The sequence below is a fragment of the Amborella trichopoda genome, chromosome 4, assembly GCF_054954075.1.
Source record: "Amborella trichopoda isolate Santa Cruz 75 chromosome 4, AtrichopodaSantaCruz75HAP2 v2.0, whole genome shotgun sequence".
Classification (NCBI taxonomy): Eukaryota; Viridiplantae; Streptophyta; class Magnoliopsida; order Amborellales; family Amborellaceae; genus Amborella; species Amborella trichopoda.
Window position 1 is genome coordinate 37,450,898 of NC_142339.1, and position 23,560 is coordinate 37,474,457.

Consider the following 23,560-nt stretch of genomic DNA (forward strand, 5'->3'; position numbering starts at 1 on the left):
ACACTAGTATATATTAAGCGAGAGGAATACCCTCGTTATTTTTGCGCCACATGTCATTTTTTTTTAATTTTATCCTATTAATTCTTAGTTGGGCTTTATTTTTCCCTTCTACTTCACATTTCTCTTCGTTCTCTCGCTTCCCCCATACCTTCATGCACCTCTTCTCTTTCTTTTTCACTTTCATATATTAAGCGAGAGGAATACCCTCGTTATTTTTGCACCACATGTCATTTTCTTTTAATTTTGTCCTATTAATTCTTAGTTGGGCCTTATTTTTCCCTTCTACTTTACATTTCTCTTTGTTCTCTCTCTTCCCCCATACCTTCATGCACCTCTTCTCTTTCTTTTTAGCTTTCATAACTTCTTTCCTAATACTCTCTTCTCCTAAAAACTTGGTGCGTATATATATATATATATATATGTCATTTTGAAAATATTTTATGATCTTTTACTTCATATTTATTTGTCTTCTCTCTCTTGCCCCATACCCTCACGTGCCTTCTCTCTCTCTTTCATAATTTTGTTTCTAATTCTCTCTTCTTTAAAAAAAATGTTATATGTATATCATTTTGAAAATTCTTTCCTAATACTCTCCATTTCCAAAAATTATTTAGCCTTTCTAATTTTTTGAAGTTCTTATCACTTGAGTGTTGAGAGAAAGAGAAAAAAATAAATGGAGGTTCCTAAAATTGATGTGTGCAGGAAAGAGAGATGATTTTAAATTTCTATTTTAAGTTCTCTATTATTTAGTTTTTCTTAAATTTTGGAGCCTAGAGAGAGACATAATGGCTCCTAAAATTAGTGCGTGCAAGAGAGAGAATCATTTTAAATTTATATCTTAACTTCTTTATTATTTAGTCTTTTTTTTTTAAGTTTTGGAAGTTGCTATCTTAAATGAAAATGTTCCTAAAATTTGTGCGTAAAATAAATGAAAATTTCTATTTTAATTGCTCTATGATTTAGCAATTTTAAAATTTTTGGAAGCTGATATCTTAAATAGAAATGTTCCTAAAATTGGTATGTGAAATAAATAGAAAAGCTTCTGCGATTCAATATTTTGGGTTGTACTATAGAGAGAGATAAATAGAAAGTAGAATTTTAGAATTAACTTATTTAAGAAACGTGGTATTAGTTTGTGAGAGCGGAAAATAACAAATAAATAAGAGAGAGATGTGCGAGAGAATCATCAAGGACATCACATAATATAAATAGACCATAGCTTTTTCTCTATTATCTGTCTATCATGAATATTCAAATGTACATTTCCGTAAAATTTTTAATTTTTTTTTAATTTTTTATTGTATTATACATTTCCATTCCAATCTCTCTCTAATGGTAGAAGTCTTTCTCTCTCATGTGGGTATCTCTTGGATATGGTTTGATTTCATATTTGTGCCATAGTGGGGACTGATATTTGCTCTATTATCTTTCCATCAAGAATATTCCTAGGTACGATTCCTTAAAAGTTTTAATTTTTTTTAAATTTTGTGTTGTAGCATGCATTTCCATACCAATCTCTCTATAATAGTAGAAGTCTCTCTCTCATGTGGGTATCTCTTTGATAGGGTCTAATTTCATATTTGTGCAATAGTGTGGACTGATACTCTATTCTCTTTCCATCACAAAAATTCCTAGGTACATTTCCTTAAAACTTTTAATTTTATTTTAATTTTGTATTGTATTATGTATTTCCATGCCAATCTCTCTCTAAGGGTAGAAGTCTCTCTCTCCCTCTCATGTGGGTATCTCTTGGATATGGTCTACTTTGATATTTGTGCCATAGCGTAGATTGATATTTACGCTATTCTCTTTCCATCACAATATTCTCATATACGGTTCCTTAAAACTTTTAATTTTTTTTAAATTTTGTATTGTATCATGCATTTCCATACCAATCTCTCTCTAATGGTAGAAGTCTCTCTCTCATCTGGGTATCTTTTAGATACGGTCTAATCTAATATTTGGGATAGTATCGACAATATTGCTATCCTTCCCTATGATCATTAGCATATAGATTATGTAACATCGCAAAGAAAGCCTTGATAATGCAAAACTGAGCTTTTCTTGACAATGAAATGAATTGGTCAATACCTACATTCTAATAATAATCTTTATACTTATCATGATTTGGAGATTTTATGGATTTTAGCGAAATGAAAATAAACTGTGGAATCTACATGTATTAGTGAATGCTAATTAAGTTGAAGATATGTTAAGAAATTATTGTAATCAAGAATGTAGGAAATATAAACTTCAAGATTAACTTACAAATACTATTCAACTCCACTTCACATAAGACCCAAAGTATCCCATTGTTAGTCATATAAAAAAGGTGGCAGCGACACATTAAAATTTGAACAAATTAGTCCTAGTCCTCATGAGATTATATGTGGCATGTAGCTTACTTTGTTGCTCGCTCCAATAAATAAGAGTAAGCACGCTGGATAAGGTCGTCTGCAAATGCTTCTTTTCAAAAGTCTACTGTTAAAAAAACTTTCTTATCATTTTTCAATTAATTGGGTGGCTTATTACACAAGCCAACACAATGAATATGAGTGAAAGTGGGGCATCCCACTCCATGAGCCCTTGTGGGCCCGATGCCATCGAGGCCTACAATGGTGGGATCCATGGACTTGTATATATTTTAATAATTTTAAAATTCATAAGATGATATTTAAAAATTAATTAATATTTTTATTTTATTTTTGAATAATTAAATACTTGAATTTTACATTTATTTAGAATTCAATTTTGACGAAATAAAATATCCATGTACTTTTAAAAGTTCATTTAAATTTTTTAACCCAATTTAAATTCAATTTAAAAGTTTTTTCATGGCCGAGGTAGGAATTTTTTTTTTCAAAGTTTTTTGAAAATTTACAAGAAATATACTTTAATTTTTATCTAATTAAAAAAAAATTTTAAAATTTCATAGAGTCCGTACCTTTTTTTTTCAAATTTGATTTCCTTTTGCCAAAATAGATTATATGGTAATCGTATTATCCTAATGATTATGTTTCACTGTAATATGACTATCATCAAAAATATTTTCCTAAAAACAATATAAAAAAAATAAAATAAAATATGTAGACGAGGAGGTTTATGAAATTAAATTTTTTTTTCAATTAAACAAAAATTAAAGCATATTTCTTATAATTTCCGCAGCTGTTTTAACCCAAGGCCCGATACTTTCCCTTTCATCACCCATCCCAGCCCTGGCATATAACTGGGTAGCGGGGACTTTCACCCATTTCACCCCTTTGGAAACATCCATTTCACCCTTTTCACTGTTCAAAGAACTGTCTGCCCATGGGGTGGGGTGTGCTCTCCCTCTTCTTCGAACCTCCCTTCCCTCTGTTCTCTCTCTCACCCTCAGCGAGCAAGAGCTAGAGGAACCTGTGCGAGCAAGAGCAACCCCTAGCGATCAAGATCAGCCCCTAGCGATCAAGAGCAGCAACCTCTCAATCAGTGAGTTATATGCGTATTTTCTACTTTTTTTTTGTTTTGTTTTTTTATTCTTACTGATTTAGGTTTTCGGATCCTCTCAGGGTCTTTTTTGGGAAACCCTGTAAAACAATTTAGGGCTTTCCTTATTTTTCTCTGTTGTAAATCTGCCTTAAAAAAGTTTAGGGCTTTCCCAATTTTTTTCTGTTGTAAATCTCCTGGATTTTATTCTGTTTTCTGGTTTCTTGCTCCATTTCTTTTCATCCACAAGTGAACAAGATAATCTGATTTATTTCATTAATTCATAATATTCGATGCCCCAAATGCATGTAAAAAATCAGCGACTTTGATTCATATATTTTTGTATCGGTGATTCTAGTGTGCTGATTCTAGAGAGCTACATTAGTTCTTTACTTCGTGGCTTGAAATGAGAGCTATGATACTTCAGTCTACAGTATGGAACTTCCATCACTTGCTATTGGCCTTCCATAAAGATTTTTTTTTTTTCTTATTGTGGTTTGGATTTCCTCTGTTTATTTGTTGGTTTTGTGATGTTCTGTACATAACAAAGCTGAGAATGTTCCTGTATGATCTGATTTATGTTTTTGATTCATAATATTTGATGCCCCAAATGCATGTAAAAAATCAACAACCTTGATTCATATATTTATGTATTGGTGGTTTTCGTTTACTAATTCTAGAGAGCTACATTAGTTCTTTATTTCGTGGTTTGAAGTGAGAACCACTGAATTTTTTCAGTTTACATCAGTGGTTTAAAACACGGATCGGATCGGGCACCTCAAAAACCCATCCAGATCGATGAATCGGCGATCCGGATCGAGAATCGGCTGAATTGGTCGAATTAAGTCTTAAAAAAAATCCAAAAAAATTATTAAAATTCATTATAAATGTTTTTATTTAGGAATCCAATAAGAAATGTGGGTACTATATTATTAACTTTCATTTTTTTCCATCAATTTACGAATATTGAGATGTTCTTTCCCGTGCGAACTTATGTTGATCATTAAATTTGCATCACATAAAAGAAAAATCATAGAATTATCATGGATGAAGTATATAATTATACATGGACTACAATAGAGAATGGATTAAATCGATGAAAAAGTGGCCACTAAAATCTCGAATTGGTGGAAAACCTTAATCCGCTAAAAAAAACCCAAATTATTACAACCTAACTAACTATAGTCCAAAATTATTACAACTTAGCTAACTATAATATTATATACTGAAATTGAAATTGTTGGTTTCCATTTTATAATTATTTTATTATACAACTAATAACAAATCCAAAATATCTTGTAATATCATCTAATTTAAAATATATTATTGACAACGGTAAGAAAAATAGTACATTGCATGATTTATAATGCAAATAAATTAATAAATAAAATAAAATATTTGGTTAATCAATGTAGAAATTACTAGAATGCGAGCCAATTTTCGAAATAACACTTTAATTTTTTTAAAATTTAATTTTTGAGGTTTTTAGAATAAATTTAGTGGAAGAGATTGTTAGTAGGGAGAGAGAGATTTCAAATGGCCTCATTTTATGAACCCTATCTTTAAATTAATATTCCTAAATTTATGTTAAAGATCACCATGTTATAAAAATAAAAAATATAATTACATCTTTTATTCCTAGGTTGTATTAAGAAATACTTGTTGTATTAATAAATACCTTTTATTTTTTTTGACAAGAAATATTTGCTGTATTACCTTTTTTTTTTACAAGAAAAATATGATACTTGTTGTGTTACTTTTTATTTATTTTTTGACAAAAAAAAGAAGAAGATGTTGTACTGCATTTTTTAAAATTTTGTATTACCTTTTATTTTATTTTTGACAAGAAATACTTGTTATATTACTTTTTATATTTTTTTGATAAGAAAAACAAAAATATGTTGTATTACTTTTTTTTTTTTTTTTACAAGAAATGCTTGTTGTATTACCTTTTATTTTTTATTTTTTTTCCTTTTATTTGTTTTACAAGACTATTTTTTCCTTTTATTTTTTTATTTAAAATAAAAATAAAGCTCTAAATGGCACACGGTGGGTTTCGAACTTGAGATACGTACGCTGAAATCAAGAGAGCTAACCAACTGCACCACATCATTGCATGATACTTTTCCTTCCATAATAAATGTATACTTATATTACATCCTCATCTCTTATATTAGTCCCACATTGAAGGACGAGTGTAATATGTTGCTCTATCAATAGTTGTGGAATAGAATCAATTGTGTTCACGTGAAGGCACGGGGGCGAGGTGCCACACGAAGTTGCATTTCGGTAAGCGTGAGGTTTTGCCACGTGTAAGCCGCCGTCCCTCGTGCTATGTGTTGCTCCTCGGGACTGCCACGTGTCCACTTGCCCGATTTACTGTTGCAAATAGAACCGGTGAGTTTAGACCATAGTTAGCAAGTCGGGGACTATCAATAAATCGGCTCACCATAAAATCGCCGAGAACCGGTGAGTTTTGACCATAGTTAGCAAGTCGGGGACTATCAATAAATCGGCTCACCATAAAATCAGAAATAAGTCATTTTTATTTTAAAAAGTCGGATGAAAAAATCGGGTAATAAATACGGATCAGCAAAAATACTTCATATAAAGATAGCGCTAATATATCGGATTAGGCTCAAAAAATAGGAGTAAAAAAATCGGATAAATTTATAAAATAAGAAATTTTAAAATTCTAAAAAGTAAAAATTATGTCCAAGCTATCAATAACTAATGGCTACAGTTTGCATACAGATGCATCTGTAGGAGTAGACGTAAGGTGCACCTTCAAATTTATCATGGTATATAATTTTGATGTAAAATGTTATTAGGATTATCTCAAAATCTATTTTTATATCTAATTATAAAATTTTAATAAAAAATGGTTAAAATCAAGTAGATCTATAAACATATGAAAGTCTTGAAAATGGACGGTGTAGATAATATGTTGTGAAATGCACTATTTATGAGACTTAAAATATTTTTTTTTCATAGTCATACATCTCGATGTCGAGATGATCAATCAAAGGGTTTTTCAACATTGAAACTACCTTTTCCTAATAGATTTTTTAAGTGCATCCGTTGTTCTACATTATAAGGTTGCATCCTTATATAAACTTTTCCCATAGCTAAATCATCGATAAAAACTCTACTAGGCTAATATAATTAAGTCAATTAATTTAGATGTCGTGACTCTCATCCAATCATCTAATATGAAATACATAATTAACTAATATATACCAAAAAAATGTACCATATAAATCTACCCATGAAATATTTTAAGAAACATCCCACCTATTTTTTTTTAGAGAGCATGATTCCATATTTACAACAAATGGAATAGAACTTTTCTAATAATATGATATGACTCTGGAGGTCTAAGGAGAAGAGGAGTATGTCATCTATGTATATCAGAGCTTGTTTTGAAATTGGTTCAAAGATGTGGCTTCAAACTTTTTGAAAATATGTTGGAGCATTTTTCAAACCAAAAGGCATGACTGTCCATTGAAAGTGATAATTTGGTAGACAAAATGTTGTTTTGGGATGGTCATCTGGGTGAATTCCTATTTGCCAAAATCCTGATTTTAAATCAAATTTAGAAAAGATGTGTGCATTTGAAATTTGAGAAAACATTGCTGTTTGGTTTGACAGAGGAAATTTGTCATCAGCAAGAAAATCATTCACGGGTTGATAATTGATGACCAATCTGAGTTTTCCTCGAATTTGTTCTGCTTTTTTATTTACATAAAAGGCTTCACAAGCCCAAGGTGAACTTGTAGGTTCAATTAATTGTTCCTTTATCAAATCATGGATTTCCAGTTTAGCTTGTTCCAAAAGGTCTGGATTTAAACCTCTATGTGAAGCTTTTATAGGGTTTATATCCTCTTTCTTCTTAAATGGTAAGTTGACATAAACGTTCTGGGTTCTCCAAAGAGGATTTGTACATTTTTTGAGAAACTCAGTATGTGAATTAGCACAACAATCTGTCAACATTTTATGTCTAACAGTTTCAAGGCATGGTGACTGGTCTATGGATGTAATCCAGGGTAGCGTCAAGGATTTATAGTGTAGTCCCTTGTAGGTCCATTGAAGTTTTACTTGGTGAAGAACATCAAATCCAAGCAAAAGTTCTTTGTTGGGTAAATAGGATCCTAACAGTTTGTGTTGGATTACAAGTTTGGGAAAAAGTTTAATCAAAATGGGTTTGCTGATCTGGTTTATGGTAAATTTTTCTCCATCAGCAGCTATAAAAGTCGGGTGGCATGGTTCCCAAAATTGCTTTGGCAATAAATCTAGTTTTAAAATACTAGCAGATGCACCTGTATCAAAAAAGGCAGTGATTGACATTGGTTTAGCATAATGTTCTGGTAGTATTTGAACCATGGCTATTGGTGAGGGCTGCAAGGGTAAGATGGCTATATCTGTCTCATTTTCATGTGGTAGCAAGATCTCTGAGGAGCCTGTTTTGCATATTTCATTGACTTCATTTTCTTCTGAATAATATGCAATGGACAATAATGTTTCCGGGGATTGCTCATCATCTAAAGAAAAAATTGATTCTAAATCATCTTCGATTTCTTTATTCATTACCTGTGAAAGGAGATGAATGATCTTTTTCTTTTTCTTCTGATTAGGACAATTTTTTGCAAAATGTCCTTTTTGTCCTCGAACAAAACATCTATTTCCTTTCTTGTGCCTGGAATCTCGAAATCTTGATCTTCTAAGAAACTTAAATTTCTTTTTGTGCCTCCTTTGTTTAAAGGACCATTGCTCTTTCTGAGGTTTTGGACATTGACAAAGCTTTTCTGAATTACATTTGATTTTGAGATAAGGTTTTACACAAGATTTTCCTAATAAATGTTTGTTCTTTTCCATTTCTTTGACAAAGTCGACTTGATTGCAAAGTATTTCCAGAGCATGAAGAACATATTAATATAACTCACAAAAAGTGGCGTTTTGAATTGTAAGCCCTTGATTTTCCATAGTTTTCGTGGCCTCTTTGCCTAGAGTTGGGGGTATGGATTCAAGATAAAATTGCTTTAGATTGACATCATCAATCCCACCAATCTTATGAAATCTTTTGTTCATTTCGGCAAAATGTTTCTCAAGGTCTTGTCTTTTGAAAGAGCAACATTTCAATTGAAAAAATTCTTCTCTTGCCACAATTTGTTCATGCTTTACTGGACCAGAAAACTCAGAAACCATGTAGTTAAGAAAATTGAGTACTGACTCACTGTTTCTCAACTGGATTTGTCTATACTCACCAAGGCTTAAGTACCAGCCAAAAAGACGCCCTCTCAGTCTGATAATAACTTTTAGGATTGTTTGGGATAACGTGTTTGCTGGATTTGGCATTTCAGCAAACATTCATCCATGGATTTCTCTGAATCGGTCTCTGAATTTCGTTGGATTTCTCTGAATCGATCATTTCGCTTAGATGGTGTAGATGGTGGAATATCATCTATTGTAAAGCCTTTGGAGGTATCACCATAGGAGGGGTTTGGTTGCGGTTCTTGGTAATTTGGAGGTCTAACATCTTCAAGCTGTTCTATATTTGGGTCAGGTTCAGGTTGTGGTTTCGGAGGATTCATTATTAATAATGATTTAGAATCAATGGAGGTAGAGGAGAATTCATCAGAGGATTCTTCAGATTCATCTGTAAAACCAACCTCATCGGAAGGGATGGTCATCTGAATTGGGACAGAAGAGGCTGTAACATCTGAAACAATGACATCAGATTCTGTATCTGAATTTTGAATCATCTGGGTTTCATTTTTTGGTTGTGGAGATGTCTTGGGAATTTGTGTAATCACTGGTGTTGAGGGTGGTTGAGAACTTGGTATAGGATATGAAGATGAAGATGTGACATTTGGGCTTTGTCTCTTTTTTAATTGTGGAAATATCAAATGTTTAGGGACTTGTCTTTTAGCTTCAAATGTTCTCAAGGGTCTAGAGTTGGAGTTTCTTGGGGGAATTAAACCAGTTGGAGGGTAAACAGTTCTGGTTGGAGGAAATGGGTATAGGTTTCTTAAAGATGGGTATCTTTGAGAAGTTGAAATGGGTAATAGAGGGTGGTAGCCAGTGGGTTGAGAAAAGGTCTGATATTGTGTCTAAGATTGGTGTTGGGACTTCCAAAGGCCTTTTTCTAAACTTTGCAGTTGTTTTTCCAAATTAGCTTTTTCTTGCCCTTTTTGTACCAGTAAATAAGACTGTTCATTGATGTCCTTAACTGTGTACAAAATGTTCATTAAATCTTCATGTAAGAGTTGAATTCTTTCTTTCAACTGGTGAATCAAGCTGGCTAATCCTTGTACTTGAGTAGACATTGCATTCTGTTTTCTTCAAGGCATGAATCACAATTGCAAACATAAAACCAATGATGTCCATCAGCTGTTTTTGTTCATAAATTGGATTTCCTTTTTTGTCAAAAGCTACAATAGGAACCTTTTCCAATAATCCATGAAACTTGGTTGGAAATATTTCTCTGTTTTCCTCAGTTGTCTGTTGAGTTTGAAAATCTATTCTAGCTGTTCCATCTGGAGTTCTAGTCATTCTGGAATCAGTTTGCTGAAGAGGTCTTCCTTGATTTTGCAGATTTTCATAATTTGTCACCAGGTAGATGGAATCAATTCCAACAGTCTTTCTCTAGAGATTTGTCTCGGAATATAATGACAGATAGGTTGGGAATTGTTATCTACTTTTATAAACAAGGCTTTGTTTTCTTGTTTTGGGGAAAGAGGAGTAACCATGTCAAAGGCATGATTCTGTAATCTATACACCATTTGGTAATGGAGTGTAGCTACAGTGGCTGTTTCAATTTGTCTAGTGCCTGTGATTTGCAATTGAACTTTAAAGGCTGAGCTTAGGTGAGGGTCTGTGATGGGGATATTGAAATTTGGGAAGAAGGTAACAAAAATAGTTCCGACATTTAGGGTTGTTTGCACAGTTCCAATACATGCATGCTGGTATTCTAGAAACCTAGAACGTAACAAAGCAATTCGGGAAACTGATTCCATTCCTTTTCTTCCATGGAAAGTTAAAGCAAGCTTAATGGCTCCAAAGTGAACATGTGTATAACCTTCCTTGATCCATTGGGGAAATAGGTTGTTAGGTAGGGTTATGGTAATATATTGTTCAGTTTGGGTGGCTGGTATTTGGTGTTGGTCAAAAGAAGAAGCTTGGATAAATTCTTTTATAGCTTCAGAGGTTTTTTTTCCACACAATTTCTTGATCCTTTTAGTCCAATTCAATCTGGATTTATTATAGACATGATAAGGATTTATCAGTTGAGATTTTGTTTCTGAAATTTTTTCGGGAGTATATGTAATTTCAAAAAGATGGTCTTGTTTTGAAAATATAGGATTGAAATCAAGACTAGTAGAAGGACCACTATTTATAGAAGTTTCAGTAATAGTATCCTCTGCCATTAAACTGTTGTTATTATTTTGACTGTGATTTTAAAAGATAGAAGGTAAGGCCAGTTTTCTTTTTGTTAACAACGTATGATCCGTAAAGGCATTCCAGCCTATAAAAGGGTTCCTGTTATGTTAACCTTAGAAAACATTGACAGTGGAATAATCAAACACTCCTGAAATTAACCTTAAGTACATACCATGTTTTCTGATACGAGAGATCCTAGACCGGCTAGGCAGACGCAGAGCATACTAATCTCAGTATGGACAGAATGTTAATCCAGTCAAAATAGTAACATTTAATATCAAACTTGAAATAACTTGGCTCTGATACCATTTATAAATTCCCAAAATTTCTTTGACAGTAATGATCAATGGACACAGTCTTTCGATTATTATCATTATGATCAATGGACACAGTAAAACCCAAGAGCCTTCAACTTTTATAAATTCCACATGACCATGACTGCCAGGTGTCCTTTTTATTTTTTAACGTTGAACTCCGGATTTGAGATCCGTTGCCTATATAAGGCCTCTTAGGATGTGGTTTAAGGCAGGAGCTTCTCGGAGCCTCTCAACCTAGTCAGTAATGGTGTGCTTTTCTTATCTGCTTTGGTGTGCTATTGTACTATCAACCTCTTTGTAAATTCCTCCATTCCAGGCATTTTATACTATGTCACTCTTTGTTATCTAAATGTCTTTGTTCACTCTTTGTTCTCTCGCATCAGAAAACATGGTATGTACTTAAGGTTAATTTCAAGAGTGTTTGATTATTCCACTGTCAATATTTTCTAAGGTTAACATAACAGGAACCTTGTTATAGGCCTGAATGCCTTTAGGGATCATACGTTGTTAACAAAAAGAAAACTTGCCTTACCTTCTATCTTTTAAAATCACAGTCAAAATAATAACAACAGTTTAATGGCAGAGGATGCTATTACTGAAACTTCTATTAATAGTGGTCCTTCTACTAGTCTTGATTTCAATCCTATATTTTCCAAACAAGACTATCTTTTTGAAATTAAATATACTCCCGAAAAATTTTCAGAAACAAATCTCAACTGATAAATCCTTATCATGTCTATGATAAATCCAGTTTGAATTGGACTAAAAGGATCAAGAAATTGTGTGGAAAAAAACCCTTGAAGCTATAAAAGAATTTATCCAAGCTTCTTCTTTTGACCAACACCAAATATCAGCCACCCAAATTGAACAATATATTACCATAACCCTACCTAACAACCTATTTCCCCAATGGATCAAGGAAGGTTATACACATGTTCACTTTGGAGCCATTAAGCTTGCTTTAACTTTCCATGGAAGAAAAGGAATGGAACCAGTTTCCCGAATTGCTTTGTTAGATTCTAGGTTTCTAGAATACCAGCATGCATGTATTGGAACTGTGCAAACAACGCTAAATGCCGGAATTATTTTTGTTACCTTCTTCCCAAATTTCAATATCCCCATCACAGATCCTCACCTAAGCTCAGCCTTTAAAGTTCAATTGCAAATCACAGGCACTAGACAAATTGAAACAGCCACTGTAGCTACACTCCATTACCAAATGGTGTATAGATTACAGAATCATGCCTTTGACATGATTACTCCTCTTTCCCTAGAACAAGAAAACAAAGCCTTGTTTATAAAAGTAGATAATAATGCCCAACCTATCTGTCATTATATTCCGAGACAAATCTCGAGAGAAAGACTGTTGGAATTGATTCCATCTATCTGGGTGACAAATTATGAAAATCTGCAAAATCAAGGAAGACCTCTTCAGCAAACTGATTTCAGAATAACTAGAAATCCAGATGGAACAGTTAGAATAGATTTTCAAACTCAGCAGACAACTGAGGAAAATAGAGAAATATGTCCAACCAAGTTTCATGGATTATTGGAAAAGGTTCCTATTGTAGCTTTTGAGAAAAAAGGAAGTCCAATTTATGAACAAAAAACAGTTGATGGACATCATTGGTTTGATATTTGCAACTGTGATTCATGCCTTGAAGATTATAATGATTTCCCAGAAGAAAAAAACCAAAAACAAATATACTAGATAAATTTATTCATTAATTACTTTTACTATAATATGATGATAAATCTTCTACATAAATTTATTAAATACTTAAAACATCACATCTACTTGGCTGGTACCAAAAAAAATTTCACGATTTTTTTTTCTCATTATAATAATTGAACTATAGTATGGTGACTGTGGTCACTGCAAACTATGGTTAAAGTTTTATAAATTTCTTTAATTGAAAATAGGCTCTTAGAGATTTGGGTTTCATATCTCTGTGTTTACGGTTTAGAGAGAGAAGAAGGATGAAGGAAGAGGCTCATAGCCACAAGGGTTTATAGAGAGAGACGAAGGAAGTAGGAAAAAGTTCATCGGCTTTGGTTTAGAGAGAGAGAAGGAAGAAGGAAGAGTTCATCGGCTTCACAAACCCTAATGGAAGAGGCCCTAACTGTTTTTTAGAGAGAGAAAAGGAAAGGAAGGTGGGATGCTGATTTGAGTAGTTTGAAGAGGATTTTTCTCTCTGATTTGAGTTGTTGTTGTTTGAGAGAAAGCCTTAATTATACTGAGTTCTTGTTTGAGAGAAAGCCCTAATTATACTGAGTTCTTGTTTGAGAGAAAGCCCTAGTTATACTGATTTGTGAAGAGGCCCTTACTGATTTTTTGATTTGTGAAGAGGCCCTGATTTTTGCACAGAGAAAAGGAAGAGGGTTTTTCATTTTGTTTGGAAAACAACAAGTTTGGGAGATTGCTTGCTCCTGTAAGTTTACAGTTTGCGCTATATTGTTTATCTTTGTTAGCACATAATCAAAAACCTGTACTTACACTCTGCTTGTCATTCATCAGTAAAAGACTATGTTTTGAGCTCTAATTTGTGCCATAAATATTATTTTCATAAAAACAATTATCACAAATAATAACAGAAACCTGCATGTATATGATTTTCTTTACACAATGATTTACTTTACGAAATGATTTGCTATAAACGGTATTAATTTATTTACACAATGATTTTCCATAATAACAACTTTGTTTAAATTTTTTAAGAAAGGGAAAAAATTCATAGTTTCAATGTGCCACTGTGGCTTTGAAGAGCACTATGGGGATACAAATTTCTAAAAGCATGAAAGTAGCAATGGCTGCAATATACAAGACAGGGAAAAAAAAAATATAGGTAAAAAAAGATACGATTTTTTGACCTGATTTAAATCGAATTATGAAAAATCGCGTTGTAAACGTTTTTATGAAAAGTACGCCATTTTTTCACGACCTTTTCAAAAGGTCGCCGTTTAAAACAGTTTCCATAAAAACGTCGATTTTTTTAAAAGATCGCTGATTAAACAGCGATTTACTAACTATGGTTTAGACCGATTTACTGTTGCAAATCATCGAGAACCGGCGATTCCTCTCTAGACTCGCCCGATTTTCGATATTGCACATGAATCGGTACGGGGTAGCCGATTCCCATGTCGACCCGGGTGAGTCCGGGTCGACTCGCCGACTTTTAAATCACTGGTTTACAGTATGGAACTTTCATCTCTTGCTGCTGTCCCTCTATAAAGATTTTTTTTCTTCTTTTTGTGTGTTGGATTTCCAAAATTCAGGAAACAGGGAGACTGCAGGGAAAGTTATCAAATGCCACCCTAGTGTCTCGCCGCTGCCTCCAACTTGCAGCTCTCAGCTCTAGCCATCTCGCCCCTGCCTCCTAGCTCCCATTTCAGAGCTCGCAAGCCCTAGCAAGACCTTCTTCTCTCTCGCTTTTGCAATCAGGTAAGATTCTTCTCTCATCTTCTCTTTCCTCCCCTCTCCTTCATCTTCTCTCTCATCCTTGTCTCCCTCTGATTTCTCTCCTCTGATATGGGTCCTGATTATGTGTTTAGGTTATATTGAATCGAAATGTCACGGTTTTTACATTAATGTTCTTATTAGGGTTTTGAAATGGAGGTTTGTAGGTGCGTGAAATGGGGGTTTCAGGCCTCTCTCACACCTGTTCAGCTTGCTTGTACAACAACCGCCTTGTGGCTATCCTTCTCCCTCTTTCTCTTTCTAAAATCTTCTTCCTTTGTGGGGGTTTAAAATATGCTTGCTAATACCCGCCTTGTGAAATGGGGGTTTAAAATCTTCTTTCCCTCAATTTTCTCTCTTCACAATGCATTCAAGATCCATCTTCTTCCTTTCTCTTTTTTCATTAGTTAATGAGTTAAGATCTTTGCATAATCACATGTTTCTTAAAGTAAGAAGCTATGATAATTGTATATAATAGGTTAAGATGCTATTATTTGTTTAACATTTACAAGGGCAGTTGGACACAGTGTTCACACAAAATAGTGTTGCACTGAACTTCAAAGGGCAGTTTGCATAATTACATGAGTTGTTTGTTCATTCTCTTGATGAGTGTTGTGGCATGAATTGTAAGTGTAGTTCGTGCGTCTTTGAATTTTTGATGGAGAAGTGCCATTTAAGTTACAATACCTTGAGTGGGTCAATTTGTTTAATTTAGCTGTATATGCGATGTAATTCAATGCCTTAGGAGTAGTGGGCTCGTCAATGATCATTAGCTCCCTTAGCTGTTATTTTGCAATCAATGTGCAAGATATCCTTTCATTAAATGGTTGCTGAATAGATTATTTTCCTTTTATTTACTTCTAGAAAAAAATTTAATGATGCCTCAAAGGAAAGGTGATACAACCCAGAAAGCATTAGAGCTCAATGAATGATGAAAGTGATAAAAGGATGCTACACAAGAAATGGAGTGTCAAGTTGATAATAAAAATAATATCAACTTTGGGATGCAATTAGAGATTAGGAATGTCACAATTATGCCCTTCATACATGCTATATTTTCCCCATGTAACTAAAAAATGAACAAACGGTTCAAACTGGGTTGACATGTCTGCAGTTCAAAAGTTCTAGGGTGAATCAAACACAGGAACCCATAACTTTTTCAACATTTCAGCATGTAATCAAACACAGGTACCCAGAACTTCCTTAACATTTCAGCAGGTTATCAAATATAGTACCCATATTTTATTTTAACCTTCCTGAACAAATAAGTCCACTTCTTAGGAAAGAAGAACTTATTTTTTCTAGGGAACAATTATCTTCGAACAAACAAACACACCCTAAGAGATATATTGATAATTCTACCTTTTTGTGAAAGATCTTTTAAAAAACTCAAAATTGTTAGCATATTAAAAAAATAGAGATTTTTTGAGTGATTCGTATTTTAGCATGAGACGCCGAAAGACATTATTGGGAAACTGTAGGAAGCATCCTGCTCGATTTTTGCCCAGCAAATTGAGCACGCCCTTATGTTTGTTTCTTTTAGAGAGAGAGAGCCCGTGTTTTCCACACTGACATTGAAGAGAGAGAGTCCATGCTCTCCACACTGACACTCAACCATTCTCTTCGTGACAACTTCTCAGTCTCTGTGGCATCCAAATCCTTGTCAGAAAAATGGAAGCCCCTCCAACAACAATACAACAGGTCTCTCTCTATTCCATCAAGTATTGTTATGAATAATCTTCCCCTCATTCTTTTGGGGTTTTCATTTCATTCTATGTGGTTCTAGATTGTGGAGAAGCAAGTCCTAACTGTCGCCAAGGCCTTTGAGGACAAGATCGATGATGAGATTGCAGCTTTAGATCGGCTTGATTTGGATGATATAGAGGCTCTTAGAGAGAGAAGGTTGCAGCAATTGAAGAAGATGGCTGAGAGGAAGAGTCGATGGATCTCTCTGGGACATGGTGAATATCAGGAAATTCCAAGTGAGAAGGACTTTTTTGCAGCTGTTAAGGCCAGTGATTGCGTTATCTGCCATTTTTACAGAGAGAATTGGCCTTGCAAGGTGAACCCATCTCTTTGTTTGCCTATTTCTTGGTTCCCAATCCTATTTTTAACATTTTCTCTGAAATAATATTTGTGGTATAGAAATTCCATGGATTGTGATGTTTCTTGCACGAGAAATTAGAAATGATAAAATGCTGGTTCTTCTTTTCTTCATCTATTAGTTAATGTTATATTCTTTTTGCTTTTATACTGAAACTTACTGCGATTTAGGATTTCATGGGATCATCAATTTTCTAGTTTTAAGGGATTAGAATCGACAAGAAAGTTGCTTCAGTTCATTAGTTTTCACGAAGGGTTCCCATTGTTTGTATGAAAAGTTTATACTTGGGAATTTGCATGGTCTTTTCCCGTTGTTTGATCTCGTGGACATGGTTGATAATTGTCTCAATGCTTGTTAGCTTATATTTTTATTTTGTCGAGGAACAAAGGTCTATAAATATGCAAGTGTTGTTGGTAAATTTTGCATTACAGTGTCATCAAACCACATATGTTGTAGACACCCATTCTAATGGATGCTCTCTGTCAGACTTGCTGCCTGCATTTTAGAGTGTTTGGATTTTGTAGAGTGTATTGGATTTTAGTCTTTTCTGCATGTTGTACTGGAACTCGGAATGATGTGTTATTTAAAAAAGGTATGTTTCAGGTATCTGATTTCTGTTGAGAATTTAATCAGTGTCTGACATTTCCTGCTTGGGGTGCCACCCTCACTCTTTAGTTTTTATATATCAACACGTGTTGATCTTTAAACATCGATATTTTGTTCTATACAGAAATATCCAATGTATGCATTCTTTCTTTCCTATGATAAATGGAATGAATCTTGCTTGCTTTTATGATAACATTTAATTCTCTTTTTTTGGTCATGCGGTTTTTCCGTAGTGAGGTTTTGACAAGTTCTGATCAGGTGCCATAACTTTATCGAGGTATGGCTTATTGTATTGTCTCTCTATTGTTAGGTCGCGGTTTAGGAATAGGAGCCCCATTCTTACTGTTGATTGTCGTATCCCTTATGCCCAATACTTATACCAAGTGTTGAACATTGCAACCTGCATTAATTTGTTGGCCCATGTTGTGGTTCAATGTCATCTCAATCAGTCCATCTACATGTAAAAATAGTTCTTTTCTTTAGGTAGTATGAGAGTTGTATTGTTGAAGATGATATGGACTTTAGAGCACCATACTATATGATAGAACCCAAGAAGCAACATTTTTATTATTCTTTTTTTGTTGATTGATTTGTGCTTTTGATGAAAGGGAACCAAAATTTATGAAGCATTAGACTAGGAGATAAAAAGGAAAATTAGGCCGCATTAGACTCTAATGATCTGATCTGATAAGGGTGAGGACTTAAACTTTCCCTTAACCCGTCCTAAGCTCGGTAAAGGAGATGGGTTGCATTTGGTAGGCCAACGTAAAATGAGGAAGATGTCGCTCATAGGAGTAGAGATGGGGACGTAATTAAGATTGACGGTCAAGAAATACCTAACAGAGATTGTTTTCGATATCTAGGTCGATAATTCAAGAGAATAGAGAGATTTAAGAAGATGTCGCACATGGAATTACAGCTGGATGGGCAAAGTGGAGAGGTGCATCTAGAGTTTTATATGATCGCCGCATACCATTTAGACTGAAGGGGAAGTTCTATAGGGCGGCTGGAAGACCAGCCATGCTTTTGGGATAGAATGTTTGGTGGTCAAGAAATAATCTATCCATAGGATGACCTTAGTTGAGATGAGGATGTTGAGATGGATGAGTGGCAAGATTATAAATGATAGAATTTGAAATGAATGCAAATGAGAGAATTTAGGTATGGTTTCAATAGACAATAAGATAAGGGAAAGTAGACTTAGGTGTATTGGCCATATATAACATAGACCTAATATAACACTCGTTGAGAGGTGTGACTTGGTTCAAGTGGAAGGTTCTAAAAAGGCAAGGGGAAGGCCCTAAAAGACATGGATAGAAGTAGTGAGAAAAGATATGTGACTTTTAGTTCGACTGAGGGTAGGACCTTTGATAGAGAAGAATGAACAAGATTCATGTAGCCAACCCCAAATATTAATTGGGATAAGACTTGGATGATGATGATGATTAACATTAGATTCTAATGATCCTTTATCAAGAAAGAAAGAATATCAAAGATGCAAACCATTTCCTGTTGCATCCTCTCTTGTTAAGATATCTACCATTGTCCGTCTTTTTGGGAAGTATTCGAAAATTCCGCCAAGCGGACTTGGACTATGCCGAGTCACTCAGCCTTAGCTTGCTTAGGCAAGTATAATGTGCAAACTCGGGTTGTATAAAAACCTGATAAAACTATATATTTTGTTATTAACACAATAATTAATAATGTAAAAACTATGTTTCTATATAGTTTTTATGTTTTTTATGGTGATTCGTAAATTTTCTTAAGGGATTGTATATTATGAGACCATTTATTTTTTGTTTAAGGAGGTCACAATCACTTTTGACCATTGCATGTGAAATCTAATACATGACATTCGAGAAATTTTGGTTTAGGACTTTGTGCGCAAACAATGACATATCCTCAACCACTCGATTTCAAGTCTAATGATTATTGTGACCTCCTTGTATCAAAAGAAAATGGTCTCATTGTATACATTCCCTTTTCTTATTATTATGCTCTATTTTTCTATTTTTCACTTTTTCTGGATTTTGCTGAATTGTTTCAAGCTATAATCAAGCTTTTCCATATTCATTTTGGTACACGCTTTTGTCCACCTTTTATAGACTTTAATTGCTGTTTATAATTTTTTTTTATACTTTTTACTATTTTTTAAACAACTCTTTTGTATTTTATTTTGCAATTTTGAACTCTCTTTGGGCTCGTACACGACTTGGGTTGGGCAGGTCCGGACCTATGAGGCCGACATATTTTGATTATTGATGGGATCTTGTCTTATCAAAGACAAGCATGTTATTGGTGATTTAAGCATATGTATTGCGGAAATTTACCTGTTCTGGCACTTGTGGAAACCAAACAACCAGAGCCCACTTTGCAGCTCATCCACCAAATTTGGGGGAAAAAACCTACCCAGTGGGTAGCTTTATCGGCGAATGGAGCTTCAGGAGGCATCTGGGTGGTTTGGAACCCACTGGAACACACCCTCATTTTCTCTCACTTAGGGGATTTCTCGGTAACCATTCTCCTCTCTAGTATCCTTGCCGTCTCTCTTTGGAAATTCACGGTCGCCTATGGGCCTTGCATCACCTCGCTTAGACCCAGGCTCTGGTCTGAATTGGACCACGTTGCTGCTCTGCCACACCCCCTGTGGTGTTTGGGAGGAGACTTCATTGTCACATAATGGTCCTATGAGCGAAATTCCTCAACCTCCATCTCCCAGGACATGAGGGATTTCACTGATTTCATCACCAATAATGAACTCATCGATATCTCTCTTTAGGGCAGCCAATTCATCCAATCACTCTCCCAATCCCACCCTCTCAAAACTTGATCGTTTCCGCTTTTCCACCAGCTAGGAGGAACTTTTCCCAGGATCCATTGCTTTCGCCTTACCCAAACCAGTGTCAGACCATTGCCCCATCCTCTTGGATACAAACATTGTGCAAAGAGGGCCCAAACCCTTCTGGTTTGAACTAGGTTGGTTACAAGAGACGTCCCTTGCTTCTTTAATACCTACCTGGTGGGCCTTTTTTTCACCTCAGGTTACGAGGTAGAGTAGGGTACAGACTTCAGACTAAAATTCAGCTCCGTAAAATCTCCCACAAAACCTGGAACAAAACCCTCCCCGGCAATTACAACAAAACCAAATCACTTCTCTTGGACTCTATCCAACGCCTTAACCACCTCGAAGAAACTAGAGCCTTGGACACTTGGGAACTTAACCTCAAAACTCTAACCAAACTAGACTATCTGGCTACGCTAAAAAAAGAAGAGATCTTCTGGTACCAGAGATCTCGTATAAAGTGGTTAAAAGTCAGAGACTTCAGCATTGCCTTCTTCCACCGCATTGCCAATTGTCGCAGAAGGGACAACACCATCTCGACACTCAAAATTAACAACAACCTTCTGGCCAACTCGCACAAATTGAGTAGGCCATTTTATAGTTCTTCCAAACCCTATACATTGCCTCGGAAATGGTTGACCTAGATTTTTTGCCTCTCTCAGAAGACTTAGCTGCCTCGTTGAAGCAACCTTTCTCTGAGGTTGAAATCTTACAAGCTATTAAAGCCCTCGCCATTGATAAAGCCCCAGGTGCTGACGGATTTCTGATTGCACCCTTCAAAACTTTCTGGAGCACTTTCAGAATTGACTTCCTGAATTTCTTCGATGAATTCTTCCACAGAGGAATCATCCATAAAGCTCTAAATGCCACCTTCATTTCCCTTGTACCTAAAGTACAAGGGGCAGATGAAATCAAGGACTTTCACCCTATCAGCCTCTTGAACTCAACCTACAAAATTCTTGCAAAGGTCCTAGCCTCTAGAATCCACTTTATACTCCCCACTGTTCTCTCTCCCTCCCAATCCGCCTTCATTCAAAATAGACAGATTCTGGATGGGGTCCTCGTAGCCCATGAGTGCCTCCACTCGAGACACCTAGCGAAGAATTAATTTTCAAAATAGACTGGGAGAAAGCTTATGACCACGTTGACTGGTCCATCTTGGATGAAACCATGGGGAGAATGGGTTTCAGGAATCGATGGAGGAATTAGATGAGATGTTGTGACTCTCACTCCCATTTATTCATCCTCATCAATGGGTCATCGAAAGGATACTTCCCTGCTCACAGGGGACTCCGCCAAGGGGATCACCTCTCCCCCTTCCTTTCCGCCATTGCCGCGGAAGTATTATCTAGATCCCTCTCCCGCCTTTACCAGTCTTGCCTCCTCTCAGGGCTTCTCTACCACTTCTCAGGGCTCCACGGTGTCACACTTGCAATATGCAGATGACACCCACGTCTTCCTTGACGCCTCTCGAGAAGAAACCAACACGCTCAAACTCTTCCTCTTGTGCTTTCAAAAAGCTACAGGGTTCAAGGTTAACATGATGAAATCCAAAATGATGGGAGTTGCCTTGTCAAAAGCAAAAGTTGCCGCGCTCATCCCTGACTGGGAATGTAAAGTGGAAGACCTCCCTTCCACTTACCTGGGCCTACCTCTAGGCCTGGGGAAACTTAGAAAGAGACTCTGGTCTCAAGTTTTAGACAAGGTAGAGAGACGCCTGGCAACTTGGAAAGGTAGATACCTCTCCCCTACAGGAATTGTTATTCTCATCAAAGCGACTTTGGCAAACATCCCAGTTTACTTCATGACCTTGTTTCAGATGCCAGTACAGGTGGCTCACCGCATAGAACAACTTATGCAAAACTTTCTCTGGTCGGGACAGGCAGAGAAGATCAAGTTCCACCTCGTAGCCTGGGACACTATTTGCCTACCTACAAAGCAAGGGGGTCTAGGCATTCGGACCCTTAGAAAGCAAAACACTGCCCTTCTAGGCAAATGGTGGTGGCGCTTAGCCACTCAACTAGACTCCCTCTGGGCTCAGGTGCTACGCAGCAAATACTATATACAGGATGGTACGTGGGTGCCAAAGAGGATACAGAAACACAGAGCATCAGGGGTGTGCCTGCCTTTATCGTCTTCACTGCCTCAGTTCAGAAGGCAGCTTAGATTCCATGCTCGAGAAGGCCACAGGGTCAAGTTTTGGACTGACCTCTGGCTCGGTAGTTCCCCTCTGTGCAAGACTTTCCCTACCCTTTTCTCTCTCTCCTCTAATATTAACTCTATCATTGCCAATGACATACCTCTCTCTGGTGGACGGAGAACTTGGACTCCCTCCTTCTATAGAAACCTCTCGGATGAAGAAAGCATGTTGTTCCAACAACTCTTGGGTGCCCTTTCCTCTCACTTCCTCCCACTTTCTGGGAGTGATACTATCGTCTGGAGCTCTCTCCCTCTGGTAATTTCACTGTTACCTCTTTCTACAAGAGACTTACCCAACCCCTAACATTTCCCCTTAACCCCACTTCTATCTTGTCAAAAGTGTGGTCCACCATTGCCCCGCCTAAAATTCAGTTCTTTAATTGGATTGCCTGCTCTTAGAGAGCCCTCACTATCGACCAACTTCAAAAACGAGGTCATTCTACACCCAATAGATGTGCTCTCTGTCTTTGTGAGGAGGAATCCAACCCACATCTTTTCATTCGTTGTGAATTTTCCCATAATCTTTTCTCCCTTATGCTTCAACTTTTTGGTATCCATTGGGTCTCGCTACCCATGGTCGGAGCCTTGATCTCCTACAACTTTGAATCCTAGTGGCTTCTAGCTGGAAAACCCTTATGGAAGGCCGCTGTGGCTGCTACCATTTGGACCTTATGGCTTGAAAGGAACAACAGAATTTTCAACGGTGCCCTCCTTACACCACCAGCTCTCTTCCACAAGGTTGTCTCGTTGACTACCTTTTGGGCTTCTAACCACAAGACTTTCTCAGGCCTATCTAGGAACACCCTTCTCTCTCAATGGAAAAATGCCCTTATCCACATGTCCTCAAAACCCTCAAGAGCGTGCAATTGGCAGCCACCACCAGATGGCAGCATCAAGTTAAACTTTGATGGCTGCTCTCTTGTTAATTCAGGTCCTTCAGGCGTTGGGGGGGTTTTCAGAGATTGCCAGCGAAATGTCCTCTTCAACTTCTCTGTGCACCTTGGGACCTTTGATTCCCAATACGCTGATGCTTCGGCCCTTCTTTTGGGCTTGAGATTTTGCAACCCATCCTGGGGCACTTGTCTGATTGTGGAAGGAGACGCTTTTGAACACCATCTCTTGGGCAAGAG

The 23,560-nt window shown here is 36.1% G+C and overlaps 1 protein-coding gene across 3 annotated transcripts in view; it reads left to right on the forward strand.

Moving 5' to 3' along the window:
• Positions 1 to 3,253: 3,253 nt before the first annotated feature.
• LOC18423830 (thioredoxin domain-containing protein 9 homolog) overlaps positions 3,254 to 23,560 on the forward strand; it is a 52,609-nt gene continuing 32,302 nt past the window's right edge. The window contains exons 1-3 of one of the 3 annotated variants that reach the window (XM_088865130.1): positions 3,254 to 3,468; positions 16,223 to 16,380; positions 16,466 to 16,741. In XM_088865130.1, coding sequence (XP_088721256.1) covers positions 16,351 to 16,380; positions 16,466 to 16,741 — 306 coding nt within the window. In that variant the 5' untranslated portion in view covers positions 3,254 to 3,468; positions 16,223 to 16,350. Of the gene's footprint in view, positions 3,469 to 14,498; positions 14,665 to 16,222; positions 16,381 to 16,465; positions 16,742 to 23,560 lie in introns of those variants that run through there. The other 2 variants (XM_088865129.1, XM_006828427.4) reach the window with 2 other exon arrangements.